This window comes from Adelges cooleyi, unplaced genomic scaffold (assembly GCF_023614345.1).
Source record: "Adelges cooleyi isolate 19-005CV unplaced genomic scaffold, UGA_ACOO_1.1 ACOO_flye_CR_arks_rails_tigmint_CR_PRNA_30, whole genome shotgun sequence".
Lineage (NCBI taxonomy): Eukaryota > Metazoa > Arthropoda > Insecta > Hemiptera > Adelgidae > Adelges > Adelges cooleyi.
In genome coordinates, this window is record NW_026095971.1 from 21688416 (window position 1) to 21706624 (window position 18209).

At 28.4% G+C, this 18209-nt stretch overlaps 2 protein-coding genes across 3 annotated transcripts; both read left to right on the forward strand.

The window, feature by feature from the left end:
- Window positions 1-22: 22 nt before the first annotated feature.
- On the forward strand, window positions 23-10676 carry LOC126838361 (SR-related and CTD-associated factor 4). The gene is made up of 18 exons (XM_050572719.1): window positions 23-302; window positions 1501-1629; window positions 1703-1864; window positions 1925-2078; window positions 2288-2367; window positions 2441-2563; window positions 2632-2759; window positions 3910-4057; window positions 4414-4583; window positions 4710-4948; window positions 5017-5225; window positions 6558-6729; window positions 6817-7041; window positions 7114-7227; window positions 7287-7409; window positions 7511-8230; window positions 8529-8816; window positions 8876-10676. The coding sequence occupies exons 1-18, from the start codon at window positions 273-275 to the stop codon at window positions 10159-10161; spliced, it is 4500 nt and encodes a 1499-aa protein (XP_050428676.1). The 5' UTR covers window positions 23-272; the 3' UTR covers window positions 10162-10676.
- Window positions 10677-11312: 636 nt separating this feature from the next.
- LOC126838375 (GRIP and coiled-coil domain-containing protein 1) lies at window positions 11313-15334 on the forward strand. Of its 2 annotated transcripts, none has more exons than XM_050572737.1 (10): window positions 11313-11549; window positions 11618-11730; window positions 12081-12212; window positions 12423-12827; window positions 12904-13068; window positions 13791-13929; window positions 14017-14249; window positions 14456-14668; window positions 14721-14932; window positions 14994-15334. In XM_050572737.1, exons 1-10 carry the CDS (start codon window positions 11477-11479, stop codon window positions 15175-15177), a joined length of 1869 nt encoding a protein of 622 aa, XP_050428694.1. In that variant the 5' UTR covers window positions 11313-11476; the 3' UTR covers window positions 15178-15334. The 2 variants fall into 2 exon arrangements, with proteins under 2 accessions (XP_050428694.1, XP_050428695.1); XM_050572738.1 differs by having other exon boundaries at window positions 14020-14249.
- Window positions 15335-18209: the final 2875 nt, after the last annotated feature.

An 18209-nucleotide genomic window follows, 5' to 3' on the forward strand; every position in this document is an offset into this window, starting at 1 on the left:
GCCATCGCGTAATCTCGAACTCTTCAGTATAGTAAGTCGTAATCGTGTTTTATACCACTCACCAGTCGTGTGTATCGAAATGAAAATGGTCGTGTTCGGGCGATTTTGCGCTTTGCCGTGTAAATAAACACTGTTGTTTTGTTTTCACTGTTCGACGATAATATTTTTACCGATACATATTAATTATGCTTTGGTGATTAGTGTTCGTACGTTGTTACCCGTATTTCGTTTGTGCATTTTTCACTTGGTCGACTCACCCCTTGCCGCTCGCGATGGACGCGGTTAAAGCTTTCACAGCTGAGGTAGGATAATATTATAATAGTAGACGGCTATTTGATTTGGGGTATGGTCTGAGCAAGTTTGAACCTAATCGATCGATTAAATTTATCTCGACATCAGATTAGGTATAATAGGCGATAATAACTAGGCGGCTAAACCCAATTATGTAGTTGCTAGTAAAACGACAAGAAAGCAAAATGGGTATTCACCTATTTTGCCTAGACAAAATACTAGGTTGTTCAGTATGTAGTTTAAATAAACTTAAACCTATAATAGTATCTACTAGTTACTATTATTAAACTTATTTTGCTGCGAGCTTCTTTTCTTGTTATTTTACTATACTCAATTCCAAATAAGTTGACCCACTCTGTGATCATCTGTACAATATATTATATATAATTTCTCATTACCCTTTTTTTCAAACTTTGTAAATAATTTATGCTATGAATTAACTTTTGCAAGGCATTTTTTTCTTTAAAAAAAACGCTAGGTACAACACATAGTTTTCTTCTGTAAATTGGGAAAATTTTTATAATTCTTCTGTGATTATTGTCTTAAGTTTGTCCCACACAAAACAGTTTTGATGGGAAAAAAATTGTAGTCCTGTAGAAATGACTGTGTTAGTCTAACAAAAAAAAATTAAAAATCTAAGATTTTGAGAAATATTGCTTATACTTTACTTCTTAATAAATGGGTGGTGTAGCGTCCTTGAAGCATTATTATTTGCCTGTACTTTTAAAATGAAAATCACTGATAGCTACAGCGCTGTGACTAGTAATTGGTGATGCGGCTGATTTGCATACAGTATACTCCTTTACGCAAGTGCCGCTTAATGGTATTGCCCAAAGTTCAAGTAGCTTAAAATTTTAAAATAGCGGTTTCTGCGGGTTTCTTAGTTTAAATTTGTAATAAGAGAAAAAAAATATATTTGACAATAAAAAAAGGGTAACCAAATTAGTAAATTAGTTTTAATTAGATGCTAGGAAATTCACAAATGAAAGTTAGTATAAGTTATGTGCTGGGCCTTAAAGGCTCTTAAGCTTGAAGAAAAAGATTTATAGGAAAACAATTTTTTATTCATATGAATTCTAAAAAGATTATTCAAATAATCTTTATTCGAAATATGCTTTATTTAACTAATAGCTAGTTTTACATCTTAAATTACGACTGTATGGTATACTTTTAGTTAATTTTTTTTGTTTTTTGTTTTATCTTATACAGTTATATTCCATCACGGAAATGAAACCGCCTATATCAAAAGCAAAAATGACAGCTATTACTCGAAATGCAATTAAAGCCATTAAGTTGTATAAACATGTGGTTCAATGTGTTGAAAAGTTTATACATAGGGTTAGTAAAGCATTTTTATTCTCTTTTTAATACTAGATGTCTTTAAACTAATACTAAACATTTTTTTTTTTAGTGTAAGCCTGAATACAAGATACCTGGTTTGTATGTAATTGATTCAATAGTACGACAGTCAAGACATCAATTTGGAAATGACAAAGACGTATTTGCACCAAGATTTGCACGAAATCTAAAATCAACATTTTCACATTTATTTGTTTGTGCCGAAGAAGACAAAGTAAATTTATTTTTATTTAATTTGTTTCAACCTTTTTGTTTATTTTTATATTGTCATCAGAGCAAAGTAATACGGGTATTAAATCTGTGGCAAAAAAATGCTGTATTTACCACTGATGTGATCCAGCCAATTTTTGATTTAGCGGCAAACCCAGAACACGAAGAACCTAACCAAACTAATCCATTGTCATCAATTGAAAATAGCCCAAAAATAAGTAATTCTAATTTTAATATTATAGCTATTTGGTTTGTTATGTAGTTTATCTAGATGTACTACACTACAATCAAGACACAACTAATTTTATAAGAATGGATTAGCTAAATAATCATACTTTTCCCTATAAAAAAACATACCCTACTTATTTAAAAACCTGTCATAAATTTCATTGGGTACATTTTGAAAATTCCTATTTGTATATTTCAGGTGTTAAAACTGATATTTTTAAGAGCCAAGACAACATACCATGTAAAGATAATTCATCGAAAAGTTTTGATTCTTTACAGGTAATATATTTTAAATCTGTAGTCTATGATATTTTTGTGTTGGTTATTTCTTATTTAATTTGTTTTAATTTAGGGGTTGGATAATGATAAGACTTATGATCCAGCAATAATTCAACATTTACAAGCCATTCAATCCTTATTAAAGAAACAACCAAACCAGTCGTCTTCATCTCCACAATTGAAAAAATCTGACTCGGTAATTAACTTGTTTTATTAATTTATTGATGAATTTTTACTAATATTTTTCTAATTACTTTTTTTTAGGTTAAACTGTTTGATAAGAAACTTCTTGATTATGATTATGGAGAAGAGGAAGATGAAATGCTCAATCAGTCTCCAGAATTTCAGCAACAGCAACAACACCAGAATACATCATTAGAAGGACTAGACAGGTTTGTTTACATGTCATTTAAATACATTTTAGTACAATTTATGCTTATTCAAAATAGTTAATTGTGCTTTTAAGGAAAAAAATATTATAAATAAAATAATGCTTGTTAAAATAATAGCAAATAGTTTACGCTTAAGAGTAATTTTTATATAGGTATGAAGAATATATAAAATATATATTTATATACACTTATTAAAAAAGTATGAATTTTTCAAAGGATAAAAAATAAATTGTAAAATTAGCATGTTGATTTGAAGAACGGGAGAAAAAATATGTTTATATATGTATATAATATATATGAGGCTAATATATATTCAATCATTTAAAGATTTAAAAATGAAAATAATATAGATTGAATAATTAAAGGGTTATGAACAATATGTAGACGGTTAATTTCAGAATTTGGAAGAACAATAATATGTACTACAATGGTTTGTATTGAGTAATTTACATTTTTTTTGAAATATAATTAATAATTATATTTTCATATAGATTAGTGTTATGATTGTTAAAGAAATGAAACAACTATTTTAGGTTTTAGAAACGAAATACACATATTAACTGAGAATTTTTAATAAAATATAAGTTATTAGGTTTTACTTTTAAGAATCATAATTTTTTACACAGTGAACGATGAACAAATACACTTCAGTTGTAAAAAAAATCATATAATTATATCAGCATAAAATAAGGTGTTTTTGATATCATTAATGAATGCTTTACCTATGTTGTTATACATAATTTATGAACTGCATAAATAACAGGAATTAAGGACTACTCCTAGTCTATGATAATGTTTTACAGTTTTATTTAATTTAAAAATACATTTACAATAATTATATTATTAATATTTTTTGTGCACATACTTGTGTTTGGATTGCATGATTTTTTTTTTCACTTAGTTAAAAATAATTTTTTATGATACCACAACTATTTTGGAAAAATATAATATTATAAATAAGTTAAATATAGAAACTAGTTTGCCATCAATACATAATGCAAAAAAAAATAGCACATAAGAATATGCTTTGAAATATATCTTTAAATTTACCAGTTTTTTAATGTTGAAGTTATTACTTCTATTAGACGAAAATATTCACCATTTTGCATAGTGTTTGGTTTATAGAGAATTTTTTATTTTTTAAATTCAGCCTTTTGAGTAACCCAGAAGTTCTGCGCACCTTGCGTAATGTCGAAGGGCTTATGTCCACACAGTCTAAACAGCAGGCAGAGTTGGACAAGATTAAAGAAATGAGAAAAGAAGCGGAATTTGACAAACATCTTGCTCAAACTGTACAGGTAAGACTACTGCAAAACATTGTGTACCTATAATTAAGTATGATTAAGGCATTATTTGAAAAACTAAAAGTATCAGTCCAAACACGAGTCCCTGTGCTTATAATTTTGTTTAGTTCTTCAAAAAAAAAAAAAAAAATTTCAGTGTAGCGAGACGTCGAAAGGTAGGTAATATACTGAACGAGTGATCCGGTATCTCAGCTTATTTTTCCAGCTTGGTAAGTAATTAGACATAAGTATTTTATGCTTAATTTTGAACTACTGATGTTTATTCCTATATATGTAATAACAATAAATTATTAATGATCACATGGATAATTTTTTATCTATTAAATAATATTATAATTATTTTATTTCAGAATTTACCCTTTGCTTCCGAGTGTGAATTGAAACCAGCTCCGATGATTTCTCAGTCAATCGGTGCAATGCCAAATCTATATACGAATCAATTGTATAATACACAAATCTTTCAGCAACAGCAACCATTGATTACCTCAGATATCCATCATAAGCCAGCTCAACAACTTATGTAAATATTATATTTGAGTATTATTCGTTACTTTTTTTTTTTTAGAGATAACGGCTACAAATCATTACTTAAAATGTTAAATTACCTTATTACTCCTTATAATATTAATTATTATTTTTGTTTTAGTGGTTATGAAGATCCAAATCAAGCAAAACAGCCAGAGGTTATTGATCTAGATCATATAGCGTCACCACCACATCAAAAACAAGAGTCAAGACGTGAAAACTATGGAACTAGTTCATCTCGGAAAAGATCCCCGAGAAGAAGCAGCCGTGAACGTCAGCGAGAACGTGAAAAAGAACGAGAAAGAGACAGGGAAAGAAGGAAAAAATATTTACCTTCATTTAGGAAAAATCATTTGGCTGGTACAGTAAAAAATATTTATTAGTTCAAAATTCAATACAATTAATTCTCTTCAAACATATATTTACAGTTGTAAGCACCACTCTTTGGGTTGGTCATCTTTCAAAACTTATCCACCAAGATGACTTGTATGGCTTGTTTCAACCAATAGGAGACATAGTATCATTGAATTTAATTTCGCCCAGAGGATGTGCTTTTTTATGTATGAATAGAAGACAAGATGCGGCTCGCATTCTGCATAAGTTTCAAGGAGAAAAATTACAAGGAAAACCAATAAGTGTTAGTATTAAAGATTATATTTGTTAAATAAATTGTTAAACAAATATATTCTTATTATACTGGGTAATATAATAATATAAATTTATTGAACTTTAAATGACCCATATGTATATCTGATAAAGTAATTTATTTTTATATTAAAGTAACTCTTAATTAAGTTATTTTTGAATTTCGATGTGTCCACCTCTAGATTGGCGACCACAAGTAATAACTAACAGAAAAATATAATTTTTGTACGGTTTTCTTAAAAAATAGGTGTAAAATTGTTATAATAAAAAAAAAACATTTAGTGGCTAAACTTACATAAAACGAGTTTCTCTAATTTGATAAATATCGACTTTTCTAACAGCCATATCGTTGCAGCCACTGTTTTTAATTTTTAGGACTTAAGATCTGAAAATTAGATTAAAGTTAGATCTATGTGGGACTATACCATTTACAATTTTTTTCAAAATTTGAAAAAAGATTTTTTTATTAAGCAAAAAAAAAGAAAGAAATATAATTTGACCATGGTAAATTTCTAAGTTTTTATGTGTGAGTAAATCAAAAGTAATAGTATTCTGAAAAATATTTTTATTATATTATTAATTATAGTATATGGTTAAAAATTAATATAGACAGACCAATATGACTAATATTGATCACCCTTTTCACCCAAATATTCAAAATATAATTAAAAGCACATCTGTTTAACCTAACCTAACCTTTCATAGATTTTTATATTTTTACAATCTACAGATTTGCATTGAAGGAAGCGTTATTTGAAACTTAAAATAAACAAACCCATTTAAAATGTGACCGAAAATCATGCTAGTAGTGACAGGTGGTTGATAAACAAAGTTTTCAAAGTTCTCTTTAAAAAACGTATTCTAAATTATTATTATAAAATCTACTAATTTCATGGTTGTAGCAGCTCGTGTGTGAAAAACTTGTTTTATAATGTACATATAATTAGTACTATAAATCCTTTGCAGTACTTAAAACACATAAAAAATAATTCAATATAGTTATCATAGTATAGTAAAAATTTAATTTATTGAATTATTCTTTAACTTAAAAGAGTGTTGTGTCATAGATTTCTAAAAAAATAGAATCACCTAATACTATTTGATTATTGGGATGTTTGTATAGATAAATAAGTTAAATATAAATTTATGTAAGAAAACCTGGATATCTGACATCCATTAGGTAATTTTTTTTAAAAATTATTATTTCTGTTTCAAACAGCATATTATGTATTTTATATTATGTAATTGTAGTGGAATTATCATTTACTTAAAAAAATATTTACATAAACTATATATTAATGTATTTCTTTATACAAAAACATAGGTTGCTTGGGCTCCTGGTCAAGCCATGAAAGATAAAGAATGGAAAGACTATTGGGAAGTAGAAGATGGCGTTTCATATATACCATGGGAAAAACTAAATAAGGATATTGATTATGATGAACTAGAAGTGGGTGGAATGCTAGATGAAGAATCAATGCCAGAATGGTTAAAAAGTGGGTTATATTATTAGGAAATAAATATTTAAAAGAATTTACTTAATGATACAATTTATTAATATTGTCGGTGTATAAATATTTTAGGTCATCTAAAAAATTTACGTGATTCAAAAAAATCTGAGAAAAAAGAAGAAAAAATGATTGATGGCAATCAACAGGTATCTAACATATTTGATCAACAAGGTGTTCAATCTTCTCCAAGTGTTCAAATGCAAATGTCTCCGGCACAAAACAGTCAACCCAATCAAATAAGTTTTAATATACCTCACCAAGCAATGGGCATGCCTAATCCTTTTGGAATAAATACGAGTATGTCTTTGTTTTGATTAAGTAATCTCTGAATGTCATTTTTCCGAGTGAAATTTATAAATAACTTTTTAGGATTAATTAATCCAATGATTAATCCGATGATGCCAGGTTCTATGACACCTCTGGGAATGGGTCATCCATCTATGATGATGATGAACAGAATGCAATCGCCATTTGGACCTCCACGTAAGTGAACTACTCCTAGTATTAAAGAATATTTTTTAATTAACTTTTTTTATTTTCAGCCAACATGTCTATGATGGGTAACCCACAACAAATGGGAATAACCAATGATGGACAGAAACCACTTGGTGTTCCACCAGATATGGTTATGCCTTTCCCTTTTAATATGAATTTGCCCTCTCAAGGTAAGCAAATTTTAAATATTTTTAATGTTTGATTTATAAATTATATGTATTGCACAAAAAATGTCTTGATTGTTAATTTAAAATGTGCTTTCTTGTTTTAGCTGCTATTTCTTCTGCTCAGTCTATGATGGGATTAAATCCATCAATTGTTACTTCTAGTAGTAATTCTGTATCTAACCTTCCTCCAAATTCTAATCAAAAAGACGTTCCAATTGTGGGAAACAATCAATTGGACCCTTCAACTATGATGCAGTTCAACTTGCCTCCACCTCCGACCCTTCCAAATTTATCAGATTTTAGACACAATGATGCTGATACAAGTTTGGATAATGACAAATATGATCCAACTGTCGATCGAGAAGGATCTAATGATGGGGACAGAAGTATGGATAGAAACCGTGGAAGAGATAACAGGAACCGCAGTCGTGATAATAGAGACAGAAATAATAGATTTAAAGATAGAGATGGTAAAAATGACCGTGGTAGAAGAGTTGACGACATGAGATTAGATCCTAGAAGTCGTAACAATAAAGGATCTGAACAAAGAGAACGGAAATCATCTCGATGGGGAGACAAGGAGGAGGCGAACAATCAGAATCATACTGATAGAGCTGAAGGGTTAGGAATTCCTCCACCAAATCTAACCCAAATGGATAATGTAAATGATGTATTAATTCAACAAAATGATCCCTTGCGCCAAATTTTTAAACACGCGATTCCAGACAATGTTGCTAGTCCCGGATTCCAACCAGAAATGTTTGTGCCAAATGGACCGCTTCCAAATCAAATGTTTAATATGCCTCCTCAAGGCTTAGGACTGGGTAAGTTATCACAAAAAATAATAGTTACAGATAAGTTTGGTGTGAGGGTCTAATGTAAAAATTTAACCCCACTAAATCTTGAAGTTTAAAAATGTTTGGGTTAAAAGCTTAATATTTATATTTAAAACATGATAATTAATTTGGTAATTTCAACAAGTTTTTTAATTTCTGAATGTCGTGAAAGAAATGTTTTTTTGCTACTAAGCATAATTAATTTTAGTGGTTGTCCAAGATTGTTGAAAACTCTCGCATCATTAAAACAAATTATAATTATAAGTTGTACCTATATTCTCCTCAGATGGACCAAGATTTTCTCTGATGGATACTGGCAATATGAGAGGCCGAGGAGCCTGGAATCGCGGAGGTCGTGGTGGATTTAGAGGAACAACTGGTGGTTTTAACAATAATAGTGGACCAAATTGGGATGCCAATAATGGAGCTAATTGGGAAAATAATAGTGGACCTAATTGGGACAGTAATAGACCACCTCCTGTTTGGCAAAATCAACAAAACAGGGGTGGCATGATGGGAAGAGGCAACATAAGACCCCCTTTAATGGGAAATATGGGTCGTGGTCGAGGGAGAGGTAATAACATTTTTTACTTAAATTTTAGTCCATATTTCATATAATTTGTTTTTTTTTAGATATTTGGGTAGATAATAACTTACAAGGAGGAAGAAGTAATCGTGAGCCTGATACCTGGGGTAGCCGTGGTGGCCGAGATGCTGATAAATGGGGAGGTCGTGGTGGACGGGATTCTGATGGTTGGAGTGGTCATGGTAATCGATCATCACCATGGAGAGGTAATGCTGGAAGGCGGCGCACTGATGACAGAGAAGGAGTGCCTAATCAAAAACGATGGAGGCGTGAGGAAAATCCTGAATGGGATGAACAAAAACCATGGAAACGAAACGATGATGCTGACTGGCAAACTAACAAACATGGACCTCAGTGGAATGGTAAAAAAGATGACGGTAGTCACTCCAAATTTAAAAGTCGTGATAATGATGAACGTCCCAGAAAACCTAGCAAGTGGGGAGATAAACCAACAGATGATAAGCTCAAAGAAGATGATTTGAAATCTTCAGAAAGAATTGTGCCTGATGAAGATCCAAATGCAAAAACTCAATCCCAGTGTAGTGCTCCAATGGATCTAGAGAATTATGATGGAGAATCGTCAGAAAATTTAGAGCAGAAATCAAATGTTCAGCCAAAAGAGACATTTAGTGATAATGAATTTAAACCACATTGTAACGAACAATTTGAAAGAGAACACCATGAAAATACTGAAAATCGTCCTAACTTAAGTAGTGTTGATGATAAAACATATAATGAAAGTCAAGAATGCCTAACACAAAATTCTAGTAATCATCAAATAACAGAACAGTATGATGATAAACAAAATAGTTTTAGTGATAATTTTGAAGAATCAAAACACGACAATTATAATGTAAGTCAGGAAAAAACTAATGATACGCATGAAAACTTTGAAAAACAAAACATTGAAACTCAAGATCATTATGAAAGAACGTTTCATAATGAATATAATAGTGCTCCTGCTGAATTTGAGACAGACAAAAATGATAGTGAATTAACACAAATTGAAGATGTTGAATCTAAATCAAATAATGGTTACGGACAAAATGAACAGAATTACCAAGAATCTGGTAATAACTTTGTTGATAGCTCGTATAATCAAGAAAATAATGATTTTGTACCACACTATGACGAAAAAGAGTTGTCAACAGATAAACCCTGTGAACAACCACAGGGTAGTTTCTATTTCGGCTCTGATAATGAACCTACCATTAACGACTCCATTGAAATGAGGTGTACTGAGCTTCCATCTTCAGAATCTATATCAACTCCAGAGAACAGTGATGTACTCGATACTACTAATGCAACTGACTCTAGTACTGTACAAAACTGAACAGTCACTAATTTACTATTGATTTATTCAAATACTTAAATGATATTTGTAGAAAATATAATGGTAAGAACTTCTTGTCAAGTATGTTGTTAATTACTTTATAATAATCTAGTAGCCATGTTCTTACACAATTATTCAACTTATAAATTATTATTAAATTACATGTCATTAATAAAATTAAAATAATTATAATCAATGATGATTATTTTAAAAAATGTTACTGTTAAAACTGAAAATATTTTACATATTGACTTGAAATCTATTTTGAAAACAAAAAAAAATTAATTTTATTTGTATTCTGGTTTTGTTTTTTATTTAGACAATTGTTTGCATTGGGTTTTAACAACGTGAAAATATTTTACCTAATTAATTAGAATACTTTATTCAAAATGTTTTTAATTTTTTCAGTTGGGTGATTATTCATTTGCATATGTTATTTTTTTACAATTATTGTGAAACAAATTATTAATTACATGCCTATACGATTTGCATAAAACATCATTATTTTTCATTAACAGATTGTGTACATTTTTTAAAGAAAACAAAAAAAAAGCCAGCACAGTGGTTAAAGTCGTAAGCTTTTAGGAATCGCAGATAGTGATAAATCCTTTTCCAACTAAACACTTGGATGCAAATCTCTATAGAGAAAATAAACATACGGGTAGGTTTTTTATTTCAATAAAACCATCTCATAATTATTATTTAAATTCTGATTGAATTAAATGTTTGTAAAAAAATTCGGTAGAAATGCAGTTTGAAGTACTAAAGAATGATTAAAATTATCATTAAGGTGCTCTCTGTTGTAGTTGAAGGTTGTGTGTGAAAATATTTGAAATAATAGTGAAAAAAATAATTCGAGTAAGAATTTGCACACCAAGCAACCTGAAAATGTAATGCTTCAAGTGGGTTATGTTTTCCTTGAGTTATAAAAAAATGAAATTACAGATAAACAATATATATTATATATACCTATATACTATCATTAATTAAGTATACTTAATCACGATTATAAAGTTCTTTTTAACCGTGTACTTAATAGATGTATTTGTATTTAATCAACGATACTATATTATTCTGTGATTTTGTCATGGTGTCTATCTTATATTGATAAGGACGTTATCAATATTGATAACTGATAAATTTGAGTTTTTGGAATTTGTATCTTTGTATGTAACTATCATGACCCGTCACCAGTCACTAAGCCAAGCTTTAAATAATAAATAATAAAATGCAACTACTTAAATTTAAAAATTTTGTTTCCATAAATTTCGTAAAATCAGGTATGACATAATATAATATTGTATACTATTTTAAAATGGAAAAAGAAACTCAGTCGTCATCTACCAACGAACAATCTGAATTGGAAAAATACAAAAAAAATCTACACAGTAATTAATTTAAATATAAACTTTGATAATGTTAATAAAACGTACCTATTATACATTTTGGATTTTAGATTTAGTTGTTGCGTATAAGAAGCTAACATTAGAAAAAAATGCTTTGGAGGAAACTCTAAAGACTTCTGCTAAGTTTGACAGAGATGATGCATCTGAAACAGATACGTCGGAGGTACAAGTTGTTTCTTATTTGTGTAGTCATAATATACCCTTTAAATAGGTGATAATCTAAACTTCATATTAAGGTAATCTGAAGGAATTTGTATGAATGATAGTTAAATTATTTTTGGCCTTCAACTTACCTTACCAAAATTATTTATTATATTAAAAAAAAGAATAACCGTTTCAGCAGTTAAAATTTGTGATTGAAAATACATCTAGTAACAAACAATAAAATTAAACTTCATTGTAAACGAATACTTTTTCAACTGAAATATATATATATTAATTTAGAGCTATAAAATTTAAGATTATTTTTATTGATATTGTATTTTAATTTAAATTATTGAATCATTTTATTAGATATCAAATGATTCTCATCAATCTCGTTTTATCAACCTTGTAAATACAATAGCTAATTTACAACGAGAAAGAAATGAAGCTGAAGAAAAATCAGCAATAGAAAAAATTGTTTATCAAAACGAAAAATTAGAGGTTAGTATAACATAATGAAATGTCTTTATTCCATATCATCTACACTTAAGCTTCTACTTGAAGGCGTTAGTGCAATTTCAGGGGTTGCTAGACATATTGAAAACGCCTTAAACTTTAAGTTAGAACAATTGTTTAGCATCATTTTTTTTCATATATAGTTGTAACTCCAGTTATTATCTTTAATTTTTTTTATAAATATTTTATTTATAGCTTGAAAAAGCAGTTAAAGAATTGAATAATAAAATGGATACATTGAAGAAACTTCAACGATTAGAAATGGAAAATATCAAAGGTAAATTTAATAAGGAACGACTTCAACGAGAGAAAGAATTTAATGATCATGGTGTGATGATGAGAGAATTACAAACGTTATTAGCGGAAGAAAGAAGGCAAAAAGAACAGGCAGAATCTTTAGCTGAACAATTACAGAAAGAGGTAACGCACTTGCAAAGAGACATTGAAATATTTAAGAAACAAGCTCATGATATGGAAATAGAATTAAATGATATCAAACAAAAATTAAAATATAGAGAAGAAGATACTTCTGGAATGTTAGCACAATTAAGACAGGAAGTTAAAGCAGTAAGACAGAATCATACAGTTGCTATTTCTCAAGTGAGCATTTTACAGTTGTGTTAAACACTATTTAAAGTATGCATAAAATAATGAAATGATTAAAACAATTTTTTAGGAGCAGCAAAGGGCAGCTGAAGCTGAAAATCGTGCTAGAGAACTAGCAGTAGCACATGAAATTCGAGTATCAAATTTAGAGACTCGTTTATCTGAATTATCTAACTCAATTGGGGTTTATGATAAAATTAGAAATGAAGATGAACAGACGATAAAACATTTGAAAGTAGGTGGTTTCGTTATTGTTACATTGTATGTAATGTAATCTTTACAATATTATCTTTCATATCCTAAACTTCATAATTAACATAAACACATTTCTGTATCTATTAATTATTATCACAAAATTTAGGATAGGATAGAACTGTCTTAAATTTCAAACTTAAATAACTTAAAAATAACTGGTTAAATCATCCAATCAAAATTTGTTGTAAATTATTCTAAAAATTAATTACATTTTTTTTAAATTTTAAAATTCAATTATATATATATATATGTTACCATTTTAGTTTCAAAAGATGATAAAGCTCTATAAAATACCTAAAAAGAAAAAAATTGAATATTGTCTAATATTGTAATATAACATAAACAAAAATGTTTTCATGTGTATTTTAAGTACACATATTTTAACTTTGTTAAATTAAAACACGGTAAACTGTTTTCTTAACTACACGTGAAATAGAGACCTTAAAGGGGTAGAATAAGAATAAATGTATAAAAAAAAAGTCCTTTTTACTGACAATGAATCAATGATTTTTTTGTAAGTGGTGCATTGAATTATTATTCATGTATATATTTATAAAATTGATAATTTAATAAAAAAAAAACAGTGTAAAATATTATTTAGTACACCATCAAACTTATATTCATATATTTAGCAAACATTTATATAACTTATCAAATTTTAACTAATTAATTGATTAAATTTATAATTTTCAATTTTTTCAGGAACAAATAAAGAAATTAGAAATTGAACATAAAAATGATACCGATTATACAGTGTCCGAAATAATAGAGAAGTTTAAACATTATAAAAATCTTTTATTAAATTTAGCTAAAACTTCTGAAGTTCCTCTAAATATTGAAGGTTGGATATTATTCTTTAAACTAATCACTCTGATCATTACATTTTTAATTATTTATCTCTTGATAAATTGAAATGACTATTATTTAGCAGATGTCATTTTGAAGGATTTGGATTACAATATTTCTATAAATGATTCTAAAAGTAATGATAATACAAAAAAGTATGAGGAAAACAAAATTACTAAAGAAAAATCTCATAAGCAAGACACCCAAGTATTATTAAATCAAGTAAAAAATTTGAAACAACAAGTCAACATTTTACAATCTGAACGTGACCAATTGGAAAGGATATGTAAAGAAAAAATAGAAGAAGATACAGAAGTAAGTTTCATACATTTTTCAAAATTTTTAAAATTTAAATAAAACTAAAATTAGAATAATAATGTATTATGGTATGACATACATTTTTTTTTTTTTTAATTAAGTTGAATTTCCTTGAATTTATTAAGGTAATAATTGTTACTTTTACAAGTAAACTATATTATATAATTTTTTTAAAAATTATCAATCTTTTCTTTATGATTAAGGCCAGCGCTAGTTGGAAAGAAAAGTATATGAAAAATGATTTAGAGTGGCGTAAGCGTACATCTTATTTGGAGCAACAGCTATTAAGACAACGAGATAAAGCCCAAGAAATGGTGGCAGATAAAGAACAAGAATTAAATTCTCTGCGAGAATTAATACAATGTACGAAAACTAATAGAAAAATGTCTCATTCATCAACTGGCTCAAAAAAAGAAGTTAGCTTTTTTATTGATAAAAATAATTTTCTATTTTAATATATTTGTACAGTTTCAGGATTACATAGATGAGGAGTCAAATAAAAAAGGATCTCATTTGCTTCATTATGCACATGAATTAGCTTTAAAAGACATGGAGATTTCTAAATTCAGGAAATCTAAAAGTAAATTGGAATCCAAGTATAGGGATTTACAAAAGAGTACAGCTGACATGCAGCAACAATATGAAGGTGATGTCGATAGGTTAAATCAACAAATAAAAAGGTACAAAATAAAAAAATTGTATTACCATAATGAAATATGACACTTTTTTATTTTTTTTTAGACTAGAAATGTGCAAGTCCAGAGAAGGAGCTAACTTGGAATATTTAAAAAACGTTACTCTCAGTTATTTTCTTACGGCCGATGATAAAATTAGGAAGCATATGGTTAATGCAATAGCAGCTGTATTAAAATTCTCAGATAACGAAACTGAAAAGGCTGTAAAAAGTTTAACATTAAGCAAATAGTAATTTTGCAAAAAAATCTGTGTTGTTGTGAGAATTTTAATTTGTTTTATAATTTTAGTTCAATTTTAAATGAAAACAATTTCAAATGTGAAATAAAATAATTTATTACAAATTGATTTACTATTTTTTCAAACTATACGTATATATTATGAAGATATGATATAAATCTACATTAAGGAAACAGTTGTATAATATTCTTTTGGTTTGAAAGAAAAAGACTTTTAAGTAGGCAGTGGACTGAAATTTTATTAAAATGTCGTCACATCAAAAATGTGTTATCCTTATGTATCACATGTTGCCGCAGAATATGTGTATATAGACATTTTTTTAAATGTTCACAAACGTAATAATGTTTCCTAACATTGAAAAATATAGTTTTTTTTAATTAGATTGTTATAGTACTAAGCTGAAAATCAAAATGTTGATTTAAATATTGAATTACCGTGTTGTTGAAGTAAGAAGAATCGAACATATGCTGGTTGCTGATTTACGATTTTAGTTTATTATAATTAAGATGGTATTTGTTTTATAAAAATGTATTTTTTTTTTTATCCTTTAAGTAACAGTATATAATAGATAACGATAACTTTTTCCCTGTGGACCGATTTACTTAGTTCAGGAATAACTATTCAAACTACAAGAATAATAACTGATTACTAATCTTGGAGAAAAAGAAAGTTACGGGTCCCAGTTTAATATAAACCCCTGATATATATTTTTAAACAATATAGTTATATTATTATTAACTATTTAACAATAGTTTTCAACAAAGCTTGGCAAGATAATAAGATTTATATAATACTTTCAATTAAATGATGTATGCTTGAAATATCTAATTGTTTAGACAGATTAAGTATAGTTACTTCTTAATCGAGTCAAATACTTATTATGCATATGTTTACTTTCTAAGCAAACTTAATTATATTTTTAAAAAAAGTAACACTATCTTCTACACTATATTTCATCATTAATTTTCAACCAAATAGTTTGATGAATAAAAGTTTATTACAAATTATTATAATGTTAGTAATAAGAACTTGATCGGCTAAGTATGTTTTTAAATTAAAAAAAAAAACAAATATTATCTATAGAGTTAATAGTACATAATTAACCAAGCTTAAACACATATTAAACTATTAAAGCAAAAACGCAACATTAATTGTCCAGAGATGTAATGAATGAAATAGCTATTTAAATAATATATGTTACATGTGCTGTATTTGAAAACATTTTCAGGCTTTTCAATTCCAAAAAAGTTTCTCATAACGTTTGTGATTTCCGGAATATCGATCTGCAAATGAGTTTTGTGATTTTCGTACAGTTCCACACATTTTTGTATTTGATCCATATTTAGTCCAGTGCTCTAAAATAAAGTATAATGACTTATACAGCTTAACAGTTAACACTTAGTAACTAGTGATCTGTTTAACGTAAAACGCTCATTTTCTGGGAAAACGATTACAATAATTGTAGGTATAGTTTTACTTAAGAATAGACGTTGATATACGATTTTATGAAATTATTAAATATCTAGCTTTTTTAGTATTTTCCAAAGCGAATTAACTTTTATAAATTAAGTGGGAACATATAATACATTAAAATAAGAACATTTTGCCGAAAATATTAACTGGTTGGTAACCAACCAACACACAATTTTAAACTTAACAAGTAACTATTCAATACTGGTAATCGACCAGTCAACAAATGTTTGTTAAATTAAAAAGTTAATCAAATATGTACATTATACGCGTTACCTATTAAAAGCTTAAGGTGGTTCTTAAAGCATGAGTGGTTTAACGCACAAGTAACAGGGCTATATACCCTGTAAGTATTCCTGAAAATGATGTAAAAAAAAGAAAAATATTTTGATGTAAGTTTTCTATTAACTTTAAAGCCTAAAATAGAATTAAATAATAATAAATGCGTGATATTATCGTTGTCGCCTGCTTAGGCTTATGGACACGCCAATGAATTTTAGTTTTTTTCGAACTTCGTTGGTGTACCTTCTTATTGAAAGACGTCAATAAGGAGAAATACATTACTAATACTAAATCAAGCACTAGAAAAATGTCTAGAATTAACAAACCAGACTTATAAAAAAATGTTTTTTCAATTATTTTATTTTAATTTTAAATAGTAAGAATTTTACTGAGCAGAGAAACTTAGTACAATTATTTCGTCTGTAGTTAATCCCGGACCCTTACAGCTGTATATAATTAAATTATTATTAATATTTAAAATAAATTACTACATGTTTTGCTTACGGGTTACTTCGTATTAGGGATTGTATACTCGTTTCCAAACCACCTATGAGGTAGAGTATTTGGCTCGTTTTTTTTAATGTGGTATCTCCATCTACGATGATGCTCAAATTGCATTTACTGTACAACCACCAGAAATGTGTGATAGGGGCGTTTCAAAAAATTGTAGACTTACGCATAGATGTCGATCCGGGCATAACTTAAGACTAACTTATGACTAACTTAATGAATAAAATATCCCGGTATCGACAGACTGAGCGGCCACACAACAGACAATGGTGGACTTACGCATCGAAGTCGATCCGGGCATAACTTAAGACTAACTTAATGAATAACTTAAGACTAACTTAATGACTAACTTAAGATTAACTTAATGACTAAAATATCCCGGTATCGACAGACTGAGCGGCCACACAACAGACAATGGTGGACTTACGCATCGAAGTCGATCCGGGCAAAACTTAAGACTAACTTAATGAATAACTTAAGACTAACTTAATGACTAACTTAAGATTAACTTAATGACTAAAATATCCCGGTATCGACAGACTGAGCGGCCACACAACAGACAATGGTGGACTTACGCATCGAAGTCGATCCGGGCATAACTTAAGACTAACTTAATGAATAACTTAAGACTAACTTAATGACTAAAATATCCCGGTATCGACAGACTTTGCGTAAAAGAGAGTACGAAGGAGGTTATCCAGTAGGATCACGGGATAGATATTGGTAATTTGATTTACAAAAAAATTTTGTTGGTGTACAAAA

What these genes read in the sequence shown, in the direction of transcription:
- LOC126838361 (XM_050572719.1), top strand. Translation starts at nt 273, where the DNA reads ATGGACGCGGTTAAAGCTTTCACAGCTGAG. An exon ending in AATTGAAAAAATCTGACTCG is followed by an intron (nt 2,564 to 2,631) that starts GTAATTAACTTG and finishes ACTTTTTTTTAG; the next exon opens with GTTAAACTGTTTGATAAGAA. An exon ending in TCATTAGAAGGACTAGACAG is followed by an intron (nt 2,760 to 3,909) that starts GTTTGTTTACAT and finishes TTTTAAATTCAG; the next exon opens with CCTTTTGAGTAACCCAGAAG.
- LOC126838375 (XM_050572737.1), top strand. Translation starts at nt 11,477, where the DNA reads ATGGAAAAAGAAACTCAGTCGTCATCTACCAACGAACAATCTGAATTG. An exon ending in ATACAGTTGCTATTTCTCAA is followed by an intron (nt 12,828 to 12,903) that starts GTGAGCATTTTA and finishes ACAATTTTTTAG; the next exon opens with GAGCAGCAAAGGGCAGCTGA. An exon ending in AGACGATAAAACATTTGAAA is followed by an intron (nt 13,069 to 13,790) that starts GTAGGTGGTTTC and finishes CAATTTTTTCAG; the next exon opens with GAACAAATAAAGAAATTAGA.